Here is a 19,922-nt window from a genome sequence, read left to right on the forward strand (position 1 = left end):
TCAAATATGTTTGTATAAATGGCATTGACATTGTTTTACACATGTACAGATAAGTATAGTCTTAAGATAGACAAAACATATCGGATGTTAAGATGAATACAACATTAGTTTATCGGATGCTCATGTTTATTTTCTTATCTTTTTTTACGATCAACATTTGCATTGATTATTATGTGTACATTATTTCTTTGTTAGTATTGAAAATAACATACAGTTATGTTGAACCAAAGTTTAAAGAACTTTTGCCTGTGGATAAGAAAGCTGTTCTCATTACGGGATGCGATACGGGTAAGTCTATAATTTATACAATTGAGTTTAAGGGGGTATATAGATCAAATATGGTAGAAAGGTTAATTGGATCAAAAGCTGCGTATACCAGATATACATATTGTTTTGTTTCGTTAAAAAATTCTATAGTTTTTTTTAGATAGATTAGAAGTATTATCATTTATCAGCAGAGAAACAGCGCTTGGGAAATAGTTTTCATATTGTGTGTTTGCTTTGAGTGTAGAGGAAAATATTCCATGCATATTAAGTACCATGTAGAAAGTGCTTTAACATACAGAGAGCGTGGTTCTCCCGGGCTCCTTACACGAACAGTTGGATTTAAAGTCCGTATTTCGATCGAACGTGACTGCGTATTTACAATACATACCACACAGCCAAATGGACGTACCACTATATCACGAGATTTACTGTGGGACGGGAGAAGTCCAAGGAATAACCGTATTTCTATATCAGAGTCAACCATAAGTGTTTCATAAAGTCGACAATGATCACATAAAGATAAAGATATTTTTATTTTTCTAAATTAGGTCCCCAGGGGGGGCATATACATATAACAAATATAATCTTTTACAACATACAATATTTTTACATGACATTCATATAATAAGCATAACTATTGATATAGAGGCATACAGACTATTATATGTTAAATTAAAAAGTATGTAATGGTTGCCACACCAGAGATGTGACAAATGTCCTCTCACTTGATTTTATCTACAGTTATTTTTACTTTATTTACTTCATTCTTTATATTTGCTGGAAATGTATACATATCTGATTGTTTAGTTGCAACAGGTACCACGGGACTATACTCTAGGATTGTGAGCTTAAGAGCTCTAACAAACCTTCTCGTACCTAATGCAGTGAGAAATCTAGGGACAAAAATTTACCTCCCCTGTAATGTTTGTCCCGTTTTAGCAAGAACGCTATCAAATATAAATTTACGTGAAAACGTTCTGGTAAATAGTAAAAATAAAAATAAGTTGAAATAAAAACAAAATTTCCATTACTGTTATCATTAATTTCTCTCCTTAAATAGCAAACAACTAGTACAGAAGATTATAGGAGTTTGATACAAAATTAGTTTAAAATATTGCTATGCGAATAAATTAATGGAGTATAAACTTCAATTTAATTTTCTACTTGCTGTATACCTCTCTGGAACATTTCAATTATCTGTATATGTATGCAGCTAGATCAGAGAAATTAAGGAAAAGAACTTCCAAAAGAATCGATTGAAAATATTAACACTTGTGAAATTAAGTTACTAAGGAAATTCAAACGGACCTTATCCCGATGTAAACATTGAATGTGAATAAATCAAGAAGACCGCAAATACATGTACAAAAATCGAGACGATCTTTTCTTAAAATTATATACAACGATAGTAAAAATCGTTTACCTGATAACCAACTTTATAGAAATATTTATCTTTAATTTTTGAACCTGCACAGAAAAACTTTTAAATTTTCATATTCACGAAAAGACAATATTTTTTATATTAAATGTTCAAGTGACAAGAGCAGACCGGTGTACTCGGAAACTTAGCTGTGAAAAATAGATACTGTTTTGGGAAATTTCACATGCTAAGGACTTTATGGAAAATTCCGACATTTTGTGACCTGAAAGATCTTTAGATTTTGTATGTACATGTTTCTTTCCAATTTATTTTTATCAATATGCAGCAAGGATTAACATTTTTTAGATTTCAGTTTCACAATATTCTTCTGCAAATAAATACTGAACATAAAACATCGTGTATTTGTATGTATATTTCTAATAACACAGTTTAGCAAATACTTTCTTTAAAATGTACGATTGTTGTTTAGAACAACTTTTTGATCAGTATCGTTACCTGCATCGTTTATTAATGATTTTCTCGACTTTATCATAAGAAGAGTGAATTTTCTATTGTTCTCGGTCACTAGGTTTTCCACTGCAGAGAAAGAAACACAAAGGTAACAAAAGTGCAAGGTTAATCACAGCAAATAACATATACTGCAGTAATAAGTTTTTAGAATCGTGTAGGTTTTCTTACTACTGCAACAGACACCAAAGGACGTTGTTGAGGGAACTGTGTAATTCAGATATCAGTTGGAACGAAAGTAACATTTAAGAAATTTAAATTCTTAGTGGCATTAGCACCGAAAAGGGTTTAGATAAATTGGAAACAGTAGGAGGCCCCTCAACTGGTATTTTATCAGCAAGATTTTGTTTAGATTTCCCCCATTTACAGAAACAATTTGATAAAGGGTGTATCATCAAATACAAGACTGTTCGCAGGTGACTAATGTACAAGAAAGTCAACGCCACAGAAGGATTTAGATAGGCTGCAACAATGAGAAAATAACTGGCCTATGTCTTTCAACACTGCGCATTACAACAGACACAAAGCACATGGCACAACCAACAAAATCAATGGACCAAAAGATGCACATAGCACCAAGGGTTTCCTGGTACGAAACTTCAGAACCTGTCGAAAGAAGGCCATAGAGGAGTTTTTCAGAACATAAGTAAGATATGTAATGGAATACTCCTCTTTAGTATGGGATCCCAAGACACAGAAGAACATCAACACAAATGAGATGTCGCAGAAAAGAGCAGCTCCTTTTTTATATGAAAATTACAGGACAACCAGCAGTGTACATCTGCCTTAATTGGTTTTGAACGATTTTGATTTGCCCGTTTTCTCATTCAACAAATCTCACAAGAAGTTCACATTTAAATAGATACATATCGGCACGGATAACCCCGGTACTATAATTATAAAAACAAGGAGATGCATGAAACCTGATAAGACAAATATCCATAAAAACCAAAGGAAAATATGTGGACAATTACAATTCATCGTATGGCCTTCACCAATGACCAACACCCATGTATTATAGTAAGCCTCGAAAGACCCCGGTGAGCCAGAGCGTGAATCATTTCGGAAGAGAAAACCAACGGCCTTATTTATACCTATGAACGAAAAACAAATATGGCAGACATACAGGAAACAGAGTATTCATATTAGCTGATTAATAATATTCTACTCTTTCGGTTCAATTACCAAGGTCTCATTTAAAATCGCAATGACATAAGTTTTAAGATACATGATTGTTTGAAGTGAGTCTTTATATAACAATCTGGTAAATGTATGCATGTCTTGTCATCCCATTTTTAAAAATGACATGCTAGTAATACATTTTATTTTCATTCAGTTTACTTGAAGAAGCTATTATAATTCTTCAAAACATTCAATGATTGGCAGACAATTTTTTCAGAGAGTTTGACATATTAAAAATTTCCGATTTGCCATGGATGAACTTACTATTCAAATGACATTTAATTACAAGCTATATTCACATATTTGTAACAGGTGCTTTTCTAGCATTATTACTTTACTCTTAATGTTAAACTAATCTTAAACATCAGTTCATCAATAGTTTACAAATTAATAGCGTCAGTGACAACAAAAAATAATATTGCTAATGGAGCAATAAAAGAAAGAAAGAAACAAATCCTATATTACCAATTTGGGCGCCCTTATAAGCAGTGTTTATAAAATAAACAAATACAAAAAGAAATGGGGAAAAACCAAAAAAAAACAAACAAAAAACAACAACACTTAAGTGTTCATCATGTTTTGCAAGTAACAGTATGTGAACAGTCTCTATCATCAACGTCTTAAAGATTAAATATTCCACTGATTCATTCTTTTTGTTGTTGTTTGTTCACAATATCCTGTCAATCAGACTCGAATAATTTTTGTAGGCAGCTAAGTTATTATGCCACTAGTAAATGTAATAAAAAATAGTTTTGAAGTTACACAATCAGATAAGTTTGAACAAAATATGATATTTGGAAAAAACATGTTTAAAAAAAAAACACAATTTGACATTGCGATTATTGTGATCCAACAAGACATGTCCATGAAAAAAAAAAGAAACATTTACTTTCAAGTCGGGTTACGGATGTATACTTCCTTTTGACCACATACAAAATATCTTACCTGAGATTTTCATAGATTTTTAGTAGGTTATACAGAATGATGTTGTTTCAGAGGAATAACGGGTTTTCAGCAGCAATATCTGATCGTGTCCTTCACGTTTCTGTTTCAAGCACAATGATGTGTCCATATTAACGTATACTACTATTTGATATAAGACACAAAATACATTGACATATGCATTTATTATTCCATATTTTATAGGTTTTGGACACTTCATTGCTATTCGATTAGCTAAAGATGGTTTTGTAGTGTTTGCTGGTGTATTAGATATAAATGGTAAAGGAGCAAACACATTAAAGGATAGAAAGTTACAGAATCTGCATTTAATACAGCTAAATGTAACAAAATCCGTGCAAATACAGGAAGCAGTGAATCATGTACAGAAAACATCCGGAGGTAATGATTACTGAAATATTGTTTATTACTGAAATTTGGAATCGTCAGGTATACGCCAATGAGACAGTGAATAAATTAAACAGAGACTATTAATTCAAAACTCTGTCGTCAACTACTAATTAAGAAAAAAACACACATTAAACTATTACATAAAGTGACCACTGACAAGGTTTCAGACATAGGATTTACACATTACTATGTGGCGGGGTTAAACTAGTTTGTATACTTTACCGGAATAACAGACGAGGTGCAATGTGTTTTAAGAAACATACCATCTCCTGATATGTTTCAAAAAGGTAGAATCATTTGAAAGACTTCAGATTATGGTTTAAGTTCTGATATGATCTCCCAAAATTGTTACCAAAGTGTTCCGTGAACCCTGTAAGAAGTACTTACAGTTATCACGCCATGCGTGTTCGTATTTCTGGAATCTTTAAAGGTACGTCTAAGGCCTATGGTTTGGCAAGCAACAACATACACATTTTCAAAGGGCATTTCCACAAAACTGACCTAAACAGAGGAGCCAAAATCGTTTACGGTCACCATTTGCCTGAGTTATTCAGTTGCAACCTTATAGTTAATTACAGTAAACTAATCAATAAACAGGAAATTTACAATAAAACATTCCTTTAAAATGCAAGTACTGAAGCACTGGATACCTTGAGTATGATAATCTAGGGGGAGACAGTCCACAGCAGTGTTAGGTAGAGCTGTATTTTATTTAACTGTTATATAAGGGATAATTGTTCTGTGTTGGTCCTTTTGGTGTTTATACTCTCAGACGTTTTAAATTTATGCATTTCTATTTTTTTGGCCAAGGTTAAACCAGAAACACTGGTCATATTCACGGAAATCAAATCATGGTTTTTGTCACCATCACTTCTAACTTGTAAATAAGCAAGCGTTAAATGACATTGAGTTTATTTACTAAGAAACGGTTTAAAATGCACTAAGACATACTCTGTCATCAAAATACTCTCACATATACACGTATAAAGCACTATGTAGTCCTATTACCTGATAAAAAACATTATTCATAAGAACTTTACAATTCTAACCTTGATATTAAGACTACGTTTAAGAATTTTCTAAAAGACTGAAAGTGTGTATACGTAATATTTATATAGTGTAAAATATTGTTCTTTACCCACGCTGTTGTGTGCATGAGTACCACCTGTTCTGAAAATGAAAAGTACTAAATAAAATGTATGAACTTTTTTATGCAATGACTTGAAACCAACTGAAGTAGATAGGATAGAATGTGGATAGCATTGCCAAGTTAGGTATACGTCATTGTACTCTCGTTTTACTTATTATACATTGATTTAATCACATAATTTGTTCTTTTGAACTTACCTGAGTTAAAAAAAATGTATACTATAGCACTAAATTTTAGATTATTTCGTTAATGAGTGTAACTAAAGGTCGTACATGTTAAAGCAAGAATTAAGTACTCATCAGCCTGATTCATGGATTACCAAAAACCGAAGTAAAAAATAATTGACGGTCTTCAACAAACGACAGGTGTATAAACAATATGCCAAGCTCTGAAAGGTTGTGGATACAATTAAGAGACTTTCAAATATATGACATTAACACCAAAATCCTCCAAATGACCCTCCCTCTCCTAAAAAAAGTGGAAAAACGTAAGTTATGATAAAAGACAACAGTATTCATGCACTACCTGAAATTATTTAAAAGTTTAAAGAGCAACGGACAATGCCATGATCAAAAATCAAATGAAGACCATAAGTAACAAAGTCCACAAAAGACTACAAAAATATCTAAGACTGAGCAACACGAACCCCAACAAAAACTTGGGGGATCTCAAGTGCCCTGGAGGGCTAATCAGATCCTTTTCCACTAGTGACACCCTTCATATTGCTCATGGGAAGTTAGAGTTGATCTACCGATAAAATACGCTTTCAAGTATCAAATAGAGTGTCTACAAGTGATACGCGGTATTGTAATTATTTTCATTTAATAATTCGAATGCTGTCTTTGGACTCTGTTATCCAGGGAAAAAGATTGCACAATGTTCACGGAGAATTTACTTTGTTTTATGAAAATGTAACCATTGATACAGTTGCTTGACACCACATGTTTTCTTGTCACAATGAATTAAAACGCTCTATATTTTACAGGTTTATGGGGAATTATAAACAATGCAGGATTTGGGATACCCGGTGACATCGAGTTTGTTTTACTAGACCATTATAGAAAATGTCAGGAAGTTAATCTGAATGGTCAAATCGCAATCGTCAAAGCTTTTCTACCAATGATTCGAAAATCTAAAGGTGATTTCCATTTCTATGCACTTGGGGCCTTTTAAAAGATCTGTTATTGTTTAAAACGTAAACAAAAACAAATTGTGAATGATAACATATTCCCAATATGTACTTATGTACGGAATCATTGATTTCTTCATTAAAAAGAAGAAATTATCTTCATGAAATAGAAAAACTTATATTTACAAGTTATGCCAAAAGCGTTGGGACTGGCCAGTGCCGTTTTCAAGGGGCGTAGATAAAGGAAACAGTAGTATACCGCTGTTAAATAATGAAAGTACGCCCCACTTTTGATCACCATTTTACGCCCGAATTCCTCGGACACTGTCCAAGCCCTGGTAAAGGATACCATCTTCAATAGCTGACAATTTTAAGCTTACTAAGGTATAGCTAGGGTAATGAATTAATGATTGCATTTATGGACTTTGATTAGACTATAAATCCGGTTTGCTATTCCGGATGTATAAAAATCTGATATCATGTCCGTCCTGACCGCAGAAATTGAACATGACTTGTGTGTTGACAAGTTGCAACGCTGTATGTGATGTATAAAAAGATTACTAAAGATTTTGAGCAAAGTTGAAGGTGTATGTTAGTTAGTTAAGCTTAATTTTTTTACCGTTAAAGTTATTTACATGATTTCCAGAGATGTTATCCACCACATCTCCCGGTCAACTTAGTTTTCAGATCCTACCAAAGTGATGTATTGAATACAATATGATAGGAAAACAAAGGATATGGACATCAATAACACACATAAAACATGGGAACAGCGCTTTTACTGCTGTTCTTCATCTCAAAATCACAGAAAGGTCTTCAACATGAAGCCAAATAAAAAAATTCTCTCACCTCACTGCAAGTTTAAGACGGCCCCTAGCACCGGCTTGAGCGAAATTCTTTGGGGAAAAAAATTCGGATAGACTTTGTAAGACACCACATATTAGGGTTTTTAGTGTTTGAATTTACTTTTACCATATCTGAACATCATTAGGTTTCATTATTGTAAATAAATTTGGAATGGAAACGGGGAATGTGTCAAAGAGACAACAACCCGACCAAAGAGCAAAAAAAAGGTTCATCATTGTGCATAGAAACATATTTTGAAATGTCCATTTTTGGTAAATGTTTATAAATATATTTTGGACCACTTTCAGACAAATTCCTATGTTTAAAGCCTTGATTACTACATAATTTTAGATGTGTAGTGAGTTTTCTTTTTGTACAAGATGAATTTCTGTATATGCTACCGATTTTTAAACGCACAGGACGTGTTTTACTGAAATAAATCCCTTCAATATGGACATATTATACATTGGGTTATATGAATATATTTGGGGGAATGTAGTAATTATTCTTGTTTTCAATATAGTATAATATCTATGAAAATACGATTTACTCCAAAGATTGACTTTAATAATAGAAATAAATGTCATTTCGACTTAACCCGTCCAACAGTAAAGTTGATGCCAAAAAGCGACATCCATTTGACTTTTAGGGATGTTAAATTTGTTTTCGTCCTGAATATTTATAAGATATTTCCACTGAGCTTTATGCAAACAGCAGCTAATTAATCAATCAACAATACGATTTAAAATGTTGTTGATCACAATTTTGAGGAAAATCTGGGTCATCCTATTACCTTTTTATTACTTTGTTATATGTCTTGCTATATCAGTAAGATGTACTCAGGGCACTTTGTGAAACTGTTTAAAACATAGTTATCTCTTTTAGGTAGAATTGTGAATGTATCCAGTGTAATAGGCCGATTTTCATGGCCAGGTTTTTCAAACTACGTTATTACTAAACATGGAGTAGAGACCTTGACGGATTCCTTACGATTAGAAATGGCAAAGTTTGGCGTGGGTGTATCTATGATAGAACCTGGATCGTATTCACACGCTACTGGATTTACGTCAGATGAAGTGGTAGGACAAGAGTTTGTTATATCGTGTCATTAAATGTAGTAATAACGATTTTTTAGAGGAGTTTATTTGAGTTTATTCGGCTCAGTAACTCAAAAAAGTCCAATAGACTTTATTTAAATATAAAATGTTCGCCAAAGACAGATATCTTCCAGGGACCAAAGGAAAAGGTTTTAAAGCTTGTTAGTGCGAGCCAAATTTTCACACCATATTGTGGGTGAGTTGACCGGGTTTACGCATACATCATTAATTTCCGTAAAATTATCCTTTATTACTTATAATTCCAATAAATTGCACTTAATCATAATGTCAAGATAAAAAAAATGTATTAATACTAACAAAACTTCTTCGTGTGTAATAAGAAACTCATATTCGTGACGTCATGTAACGGAATTATGCATGTAAAAAACGTTTTTGTTACCATGACACTTACTAATGAAAAAAGGCTCGTCTTAACATACAACATTGAATCTATTTCCTGATGAAGTAGACATCTATGTTTTATCAAAATAAATAAAAAAACAGATTTAAAAGAAAATATACAAATTGTAATGTCATGACAAAACTTTTCGAGCTACTATACGTCGGAAAGAGAGAGCAGACTCCAAGGGGGCAATAAAAGAGCAGAGAACGACGCCATGACCAAATGAAAATAACAAAACACTACTCCGAAATCTAAATCTAAAGATTGAGTAACACGCCCCACAAAAAAAAAAAAAAAACTGGGATTTAACTCTGACAGGATTAATTACAAACTAATTCAAACTTGTATTATAATCCATTCAAAGATGTAAGTCAATAATAAAAGTTTTTAAGCCAAACAGAAATACATACTCTCAGTATAAATAATGTATTAGCATGATAAAAATTAATAACATGGATTTGATTTTTATCGTAGTGTGAACGGTTGAAGAAATATGTCGATGAAATGTGGCATGCATCTACACCGGAAATGAATGAAACCTATGGTGAAAAGTACCCGTACTTGGCATACAAGATGTTTTTAGGGTTCAACTCAGACTACAATGACACCAATGCGGAGAAAGTTGTCGTTCCTGTAATGGATGCCATGGTTGATGCCTTAGTCAATATTCGACCTAAACCACGGTATCTTGTTGCTGGCGGAACTGGCTTGTGTGACATTAATGCTGTAAGCTGATATTTTTACAAGTTGTGTTGTAAGTTGGTATTGTAAAATATTAGCTGGTCATCAGAAAAGGGACTACCATTTGATATTCAAGAGTGGGGTGGGAGGAGGATTTTTGTGTATTGAATATACATTTCTCACCTGATGCTAGGCTTGCTTATTTATTTCGCACGATAATTTATTTTCACCTTTGCACACAATTATTTCCTACATTTTATGGTGCACAATATTGATGTCCATAAGAAGAATTCATGTATACTTTTACAGATTCTCCACCCTCAATTTAAAAAAGAATACCGATGTTTAATACTTCAGGATCCTATCGATCGACATATTTTTTATTCTAAAAAGAGAAGAGTTGAATAACCTAGGGATATACACTAACAATAAACAGGAGCATTGTCTTATATAGTTATAATCGTTTTATCTACTCAGTGCTGGCTGTATAAATATCCTTTTAACAGTACAGATAACGAAAAGCTCGAAAAACCAAATGTACAAATGTACAAAACGTTGTCAACTTGAAATTCGAGTGCAAATTTTTATTATGATGTGAAAAATATATGCCATATTATGCGCTACATTTGGTGGCCAATGTAAACATTTTCTTGTGTTTATATAGAAGTATATTGCTTTGACGTTGTAACGATTATCCCTGATGATAATAATAGATTATGCTTTCGATCATCGAAATGATCAAAATTGATGTAGTAATTTGAACTTTATTATATAATTATTTAGTCATATTTCTTTTAATTCTATCTTGAAATACAAACACAAAGTTAAGAAATGAGAAAGAAAACAAACCTCTTCTTTTATATTATAATATTTTAGTTTTATTGAAAATAAAACAAACTATGTTTATCTATGAAACATGATAGATTAATTGCCATTTTCGATTATGGCTTAGTTCGGTTGACAAGTTCTATACTGAAATACTGAAACATATCACTTATGACATGTCTTTTGTATTTGAAATTACGGCTGTTACCCATTTGATATGTTTTTACTTTTATTTTCAGCTTTATGCACTCTTCTATCAATATATGCCAGAGTTCATCTCAGATTATATCATAAGCCGTCATACAGGATGTTTTAACCCCATAGCTGAACAAACTAGTTAAAATTTGCTGTTGTTTGGGATGATGTTAGTAGACAATTAGTTTGATAATTCAATTGATAAGTGAAAAGATAGATAAATTGATACAGAACCAATCTTATCTCCAAATATGTTTGATTGTGGGTATGCATGCGTCTCAGCTTTTTAACCTGCATTGTCCGCATTGTATTTTTCTCAAATTGTACATATACCTTCAGCCTAAGCAAAGTTATATAACTTCAAATTTAAAAAAAACAATTTGAATATGTTTCATATACCTGAATGGCTAAGTTTTACTGTAAAACAAGCATATGTGAACATTCTTGAAAAGAAAATCCTTTATAATATCAAAATCTTCATAAATGTACTGCTAAAGAATAATTGTCTTCACGTACACTAATTTGCCGATATACTTGACCTCCCGTTAGAACTTCGACCACCGCTCAGCGCAGGTACGAGGGGAAAACCGTGGTGAAAGAATGTAAACAAACGTACACTGGAAGGTAAATAGTAATAACTGATTCTGTAAGAACAAATAAGATAGACAAAATCATTTAACAACTGTTAAGGAAAAGTTTTATCAACAATTAGGAACACATGGAAAATATAAAAAATTATATCATGGCCCTATCAATTCCCATATTTTTGACGTGCATCATGTGCTCTGTGTCGATTGTCTATCAATGTCATGGCCCGGTAATCTTCGGCAACAAACTTGAAAGTTAATTAGTTTGCAATCAACAATCACTGAATGAAACATATTTGGTCGATAGTACGTTACATATTCGTAATAAATGTTAAAAAAAAATGCATAGGGGTGCGGGATTTTCTCGCTGTGTTGAAGACCCATTGGTGGCCTTCGGCTGTTTTCTGCTCTTTGGTCGGGTTGATGTCTCTTTTACACATTCCCCATTTCCATTCTCAACTTTATAGAAGACTTGGTTTAGTATATATGCTTGCATTGGTTCAATAATTGCGATAACATTATAATTACAAGAAACTCGTTTCATATGACTTATATTCTAGTAAAAGGTGACCATGGGGAGTTTGAAGTTATGAAGTATTATCTTATGAATTACTTACATCTTAATCAAAGAAGCTGGAAAAGAATGTACAGATTTTAAACAAGATCAAGGGAAGTTGGCAGATTTGAGTGCTTTTTACATATTTCTGATTCTGATTCCTTATCCGGGTTCGGCTTTACTTTAGATTTGATTAGCCATTCAACGTAAGTGTTAGGTTTTTGATTTTGAAAATTTCTGCCTGGAGCATCAATTAAGAAACATTAATTGTCGAAGTACGCATGCATCTGGTGAAGTAAAATTGGTATGCCCAACTAAAGTCTATTTCACTGCTCTTATCGACAAAGTAGGAAAATATTTACGTCTGTCAACCAACCATACGCTCATGTTTCGTGTCTCCATTGTAAATATGGACCAATTACGTAATACTGATTGGCTGCAGGTCGTTGTAGCTATAATGTGCGCAAATATTCCGCAAAAACGATTTGTTTTTCTCATTTAATAAAATAAACAGAACAATAGGTATTCTTTTGAAGATGTTGGAGACGTCTTATGATTTGCATACAGAACAAACCCCAAATTTAAAAAAAATATGGAAATATACACTTTGGAGAGCACATTTCCGTCATAAAGAACCTCTAAAGCAAAGGTTATCAAAAAGTAAGGCAGATTAACAATTTTCCTTTGCATTTTGATCGCATTTGGAAGAATATAACCTAGTTATGACGTCGATTCATATTCGAATTCAATTGAGAGACCCAACTATTATAGTACCATGTAGCCAAATGTTGGAGAAATGCATTGTTAGACCATTCTACATTGTAGGTTAAAAAGGAATAACAGGGGTCTTGGAATATTATTTGTTGCTTTTCTATAGGCAATCGGTATATACTATTTATGTACGAAGTATGCTTAATTGTTTTTAATTTCTAGATGACATATAAATGTATCGTTAGTATTTGTTTGTAGGTTGTATTGTCAATGTCTACATATTTAAGTTAATACAGTGTAGGTATACATATGTATACGGTTACTTTTTACAGTTTTAATTAGTAAGGAAATCAGAGACTTTTGAAAACTTTGAAAACATGTCAGTCGTTATCAGCATTTCACTGTTAATATAATTTTACCCGTGAAAATATTGTAAGACGCTATTTATTCTAACTTCATATTGTTATGTCGTAAATGGAACTAAAACTTTGAATAGTAATATATTTAAAGTTGGGGTAGTCCGTTTATTCTCTAACAGCAAGATATATGATAACCAATTCAGATAAGATGGTTCTTTCTTCTGATGGTTTGAAGATTTTAAATACTCACTGGCCTCTCACAATTACTGCCGATTACAATAAGAATTATGCAGAGACTTCATCAAACATATTACACATTTTTGTTTAGGGGCCAGCTGAAGCCCGCCTCCGGGTGCGGATTTTCTCGCTGTGTTGAAGACCCATTGGTGGCCTTCGGCTGTTTTCTGCTCTTTGGTCGAGTTGTTGTCTCTTTGACACATTCCCCATTTCCATTCTCAATTATAAGAGTGTTTGTTCTGATTTTTTTGGTTTATTGGAGCAACATTATTCAACAAACGGATGTGGCTATCTTACCTGGCTTCCTGTTATATTAACCTGTTTTTTTCAAATAATATGTTATTTTTTAATTCCTTGTTCAAGTGAGTGTTCATCCTGTTAGTAGCTGAACTGTGCAGGATTTTTATATCTTAATTTTACGACATATGGTCTAGATAGGTAAATGAGGAAGTTTGTGCGCACGTAAAACTGGTTTAACCAATCTCATTTGAGCTTTTTCCATGTCGAACTTGTTGGACCGTGTGATGTTCGTTATTATTAGTCTTTTTTGTTGTCTGTTCTTGGACGAGATCAGTTGTTTGTGGTTGGTGTACTCGGTCTGTTGTACTGTCAAATAGTTTTGGTAATTCATTGTATCCTTAATACTAGTAAGTACCACAACTGATTATATCAGTTATGTTTTTAATTTTCGATGACCTATACATATGTATAATTGTGATGATAGGTTAGACGACTAGATATCTACATTTGTGTTGCCGGGTTGCTTTCACATTAACATTGATGCTACATTTCCTTTTCTGTATTAGCTTGTGTTTTAATTTATCTTAAGTAAATGTCGTTGTCATAGGTCAATACTTACAATTTTTCATTTCTTTTCTTTTTTTGAATGTCCTAATGAACACAAGCTTATTTGCAAGTTCTTCTACTTCGCCATAATGGACATTGTTAAAGTTTAATTTATCATAAACATGTTTGTATTCAACGACAGACTTTTTGTTGGTATTTGAAGCCTTTTAAGGAAAACAAACTGCAAATCTGGTCATGAACCTTGTTGAAGAACTGAAATGTTTCACCAAAAATTTAAGCCTTCTGAAATTTAGCCTTAGTACACTTTTCGACACACTCGGTATTGGGCTAAATTTCTATACGGATTGTATACAGGAAAATAATCATTATTCGGGAGAGAAAAAAAACAAACAAAAATCATAGAAATTGATTATGTTTGTGTCGGAGATAAACTTGATAAAAACTGTCAGAACAGGAGGAAGGGGTGGTGTTAACTATTCCTATTTTTCTTTTGGTCATATAGCTGTTCACATGTTTGTTTTCTTATACTTCCTTGGTCTTCAAACGTTTGAGTCTGTGCGGTTCTGTTGAAGAAAAATAAAAAAGAGCGGTTAAATCGCAGTAAATTGATAAAGTGTCATTTCCATTCCCTTGATCTGTCTCAGAATTGGTTTACACAAACTTTACATAGATCACTAAAATGGTCCACGTTTATGTACATTAATGATCTTAACAAAGGAAAAACAAAATGAGAGAATGGCGTCCAGGGCCAATGTGATGCTCGCAACATAATTAACATCGAAAAGAAAACAACAATCCACACGGAGAAAATTTAATCGTCCAAGAAAACATGAAGTATAGCAAATGTACAAGAAGCCGAACTAAACTTGATGTAGTATAAGCATATCAAACATTTATTAGTGGCGCTATGAACTAGACATTTTAAATCCGAAAGCATCATCAATGACAAACAATAAAAAAGGGAAGTCAAATTAAGACAACAGTAGTTAACAAATGTTTAAATCTCATTAATTAATTAAGAAGACACACAAAGTAACACACAAATACTGAGGGAATCACATGAACTCAAAAAGGAGCGAGACCGGGTTCGTCGACAGGGTAAGCGTCTCCTACTATAGAAATAAGAAGATGTGGTATGAGTGCCAATGAGACAACTCTCCATCCAAGTCACAATGTATAAAAAGTTAACAATTATACACTGAACAAATAAGTTTGATCTATGACACAATATAAATACAATATTAAAACGTTAGTGCCTATATAACATAGACGTTACAGGTAGTAATAAACAATTTAGGAAGAGTGTCAATAAGACAACTCTTACCTGGAACAAAATGGCGTAAAATAAAACAACGTACACAGGTTAATTTAAATATAATAATTTTGTTGTACGGAAGTAAACATTTTTTTACAAAATTAATAAATTTGTTGTTCAGAGTACGAGTACAGAAGTGAAAATGTATCGTCATACTAAATACAAAGGTGGTACATATTAAAAAAAGTGAGACGAGATATAACACAAAATAAGTAAACATCGAATTACAGAAATGCATTACAAATTGTGTCAAATTATGAAAATCGTGAATAAGACGCAGTCGGTTGTATCACAGATTAGACGACTATTCTGGTATCTTATTTTTAAAATCTAAGATTGCTAAACATGTCGCAGGTGAGTTGAGACACAGACATATCGTATCGGTCAACTAATTTTTGATGGTGATGTAAAACTTATCTAGTGTCGATTTCAGTGGTTCTTCCTCATAACTCTGCTAAAGCAGTTTTTGAAATTTTGTGTAAGAAGCACGCCCCTGCTAATGAAGTCCGTAGCGTGAGGAAATGCACGAGCGTAATGTATCAATTACGATATAAACTCTATATATATTAATGCTGAGAAATGTGGAGTTGACAATTGGAAAGTTGAACATATAAATGAAAGTAAGATTAAAGAACTTTGCAAGATATTGTTTTGTCTTTGAGAATGACTTGTATGAACTCTGCTTCGCTTCATATGAGTACTTAAACAAATCAAGTCGGCAAGTAGGAGTGCATCACTAGAACGTATTGGAATACCGACTGTATGTTGAAATATACAACTACACAACTCAACAAACATACTGTCAACGACTCCAAATTTGGTAGAAAAGCTAGCTTTGTAGCATCTTTGTATTGAGAGAATAATCAAAGTGTATGGGACATCGAAATCGATTTCGAGCTCTAGATGTGCATTTCGAAAAAAAACATGACTTATCAGTGTTATTGAACGCCAAATATTGGAAAACTAGAATTATCAATCTTTGAAAAAGTATAAACTAAATAATTTATTCTACAGCATCATACATAGTGATAATGATAATGTGCGCGAAATTCATACTTTCAATTAAATTCATTCTTCTTGTAAAATATCAGAAAGAAATTAACAAAGTTGAGGTTCAATGATTCAATGTATAAAGAATATAATTCTAATCAAATAATTCAAATGTCGAAACGTATTCAGCAAGTTACCGAAGAACACGTGAATTCATAAATATTCTTAGCGAATAATAGAATTAATATTGTTCGGTCACGAGTTGAATATTAATCAATAGTGCAATTCTTGGATATGTTATTTATTTCATAACATTGACTATTAATACCACTACAAACGCGTAATTGTCTATCAATTACATTATTATCATGACTATGGTCGTCTTTAACATCAGTGTTGTATCCACTTCCGTATGGTCTCACGGACTTCAAAACTTTCTTTTCGTCTCGGTCTGTTGGTCAAAAATTCATCCTGCTGGTTTTCTTTTGGAACGTTACAATTGTTAGCCATCGTTTGTGTAACTTCAAACGGATATAATTTTGCGGGCGGTCTAGTAGTTTCTCCAGTGCTTGTCCTTATTCGTGCGGATCTTACGAGTCCGTCGTTTCTTCTCGCCAATTCGGTTACGATCCTAATTTTCCAGTTTATTCGCGGAGATTCGTTGTGAATTCGTACGATGTCTCCTGTATTTATTAATTGTTCATTTTTACCGGTGGTCATATGAAATTCACGTGACGACGTAAGATATCCGAATTTCCTTCTTTTCCTTTTTCTGCAGTCGTAAACAATTATGATAGGAGTGGTGCTCGATTCTTTCTGTACTGGATGCTGAGTAATGTAATGTAGTTTTATTGGAGTTTCTGCTATTAACGCCTCCTTTTCTATGAACCCCCGTCGTTCCTGTTTGTTAAATGTTTCCGTATTTCTTCAACATTAATCTGAGTTTTGAGTGAAATTTGAAGGTAAATCATCATGGTTTTGTTTACATGGTAACTTAGCGAAATCTTTATTTTCACGGAACTCAATTGATCTGTCCTGATATGTTCTAATATATACATCATCTTCTTCAACCTTCTTAATATTGATTCCTATTGACTCCAAATTCCAAAGTTTCTCCAGATTGTATTCTACAGCAACGTGTGAAATAAAAACATTGAACATGCTAGTGTTCGACGTAGTGTTGCTCCCCTTATCGTATGCAGGTCCTGAAAGCAAATATACGATCTTGGATTTCGCGGCAGTCGGACCGTTTTTTCGTATAATTCGGTCTTCTATAATGTCCCAGCAGTGATCTGCGCCTACTAGCAACGATATCTCGAATGATCTTGCTGTGTCATTGTGTGCGCCAACTTTAAACTTCACAAATAACCATACTTCGTATCAATATTACGCATGTTATTCTGTAGTGGCATGGCGATCAACAGTACTATCAGTACTTTGATTGGCAATACGTGTCTTGCATCGGTTTTCAGATAGACTGTTGCCTTATCTAGGTGTCTCGCGTTTTTCTCGTCATATCCAAATGCTGTTAACTGAATAATTTCTGTTCCCTCTATCTGTAAGTTTTTGCACTAACTCCTCCGTTAAAAACGATCTTTGCGCCCCTTCATCAAAAAGAATATTTGTGTCGATAAAAAGCTGAGTCGAGCCTACTTGTGCTACGTCGGTTTTCAAAAGTACATTTGATCGCGACTCTGTCGACTGCGAATGTAAAATGGTAGTATCTTGTTCCTTTGTATGACTGTCATTTACAAGGTGAACGTTTGTCGAAATCCAAGATGGCGGGTTTGGTGGGTTGCTGCTCTGATTGTCTCTCTCACGGAAACTCGTTTGTGTTGAAATAGTACCCCCGTTTCTAAGGCTTACCTCATTCACTGGTTTTATGCTTTTTGTTGGATGGGATTACACAAGCTTGTATGTTGTTTCTTATTACAATGTCTACATGTATTCTCAGATCTACATTCGTTCAGTTAATAGTTACCAAGGCAGTTAAAGCATAAATTCTCTCGTTTTGCTATGTTCATGCAGGATTCAGTGTCACTTATATTACTACAATGTGTAGGTGAGCGTATTTTATGACAGAAAATGCAAGATTTCAATTTCTTGTAAGATTTAACATGATTTTGTTTCGACTTTGGCGATTTCGCTCCGGCAAAGAAAGGCGATGTTGTGGGCAAATTGTGTGTCGACTCTGTCTCTTGTCCTGCGTCCATAATACCTATCTCGTCTAATATGATTTTACGGAGGTCTCGTAATACCCAAGATTTTGTTCTGTGTTCACGCGCAAGTTGTTTTCTCACTTCCCCAGATAATTTGTTCATAATAATGGGTACAAGTAACGTGCCGTCTGTTTCCTGTGTCTGACCCAAAGTTTTTAATCCCCTATCGTAACCTTGCATTTTATAGAAAACACTTCGTAAGCTTGTTAGCTGATTTCTAGGTGAAGGAATTTCTAATAATGCCCGCATGTATGCATTTATAATTTTATCTTGTTGACCGAACCTCTCTTTTAACAAATTTACAGCTTCATAGTAATTTACATTTGTGAGTGCGAAACCTGCTTTTGATCCTAGTGCTTTATGTGCTAGCTGTGCTTTCAAGTAGTTAAACTTTTGAATATTCGTAAGTGGTTTAGATGTACGGCCGACTCATATGAGTCCCAGAAGATTTGCCATTCTCAAATGTTGCCTTGGAAAGTTGGAAGTTTTGGTAGGCGGTGATTACTAGCTGACGAAAATGTACTTTGTTGCGTGTTGAATGTGTGACTGTCTTAGACAGACGGGGTTTCAAAGGACTGTGCGTTGTGTGGGTTGGCTATCTTGTGCGTTGGGACAAACGGCATAGTTTCTGGATTTAATGTGTGAAGTGTAGTATGTGATGATTCAATCTGACGGGACTGCGGGGTTTGGACATTTTGTATGAACTTACATACATGTCGAATCTTCGTTTCCATATTCACCGAATATTCATCCGAATCAATGATTTCATTTTTCACATCTTCCGGTTCTGTTAGCTTAAGAATGTGTTCATTCAAGTCCCCAAACAATGCTTGTTTTTGCACAAGTTTTCCCAGCGTTGCAATGACCTCTTCTTCATCGAAATTCGTATGCTCCTTTGCTTCATATAATCTGCGGAATAGTCTGGTAACAGCGCTTATACCCCCAGATTTCAATTTTTCAAGATCCATTGGTCAAGGCACCATAGATATAGATGATATTTAAGGCAATGTGTATAAAGACAAATATTCAGCCATTACATTTAATATACAGCTAACGTATTTCCGCCCAAGGCGACGTCAATGACAATACGACGTCGACAATAGGCAAGTACAATAGTACGCACGTTAT

General features: G+C 33.6%; 1 protein-coding gene across 1 annotated transcript; it reads left to right on the plus strand.

Annotated features, from left to right (window-relative positions):
* On the plus strand, positions 1–11,250 carry LOC127730285 (D-beta-hydroxybutyrate dehydrogenase, mitochondrial-like). The gene is made up of 6 exons (XM_052238596.1): positions 1–288; positions 4,484–4,678; positions 6,823–6,975; positions 8,698–8,891; positions 9,787–10,038; positions 11,058–11,250. Exons 1-6 carry the CDS (start codon positions 93–95, stop codon positions 11,157–11,159), a joined length of 1,092 nt encoding a protein of 363 aa, XP_052094556.1. The 5' UTR covers positions 1–92; the 3' UTR covers positions 11,160–11,250.
* Positions 11,251–19,922: the final 8,672 nt, after the last annotated feature.

This window comes from Mytilus californianus, unplaced genomic scaffold (genome assembly GCF_021869535.1).
Source record: "Mytilus californianus isolate M0D057914Y unplaced genomic scaffold, xbMytCali1.0.p SCAF_2, whole genome shotgun sequence".
NCBI lineage: Eukaryota > Metazoa > Mollusca > Bivalvia > Mytilida > Mytilidae > Mytilus > Mytilus californianus.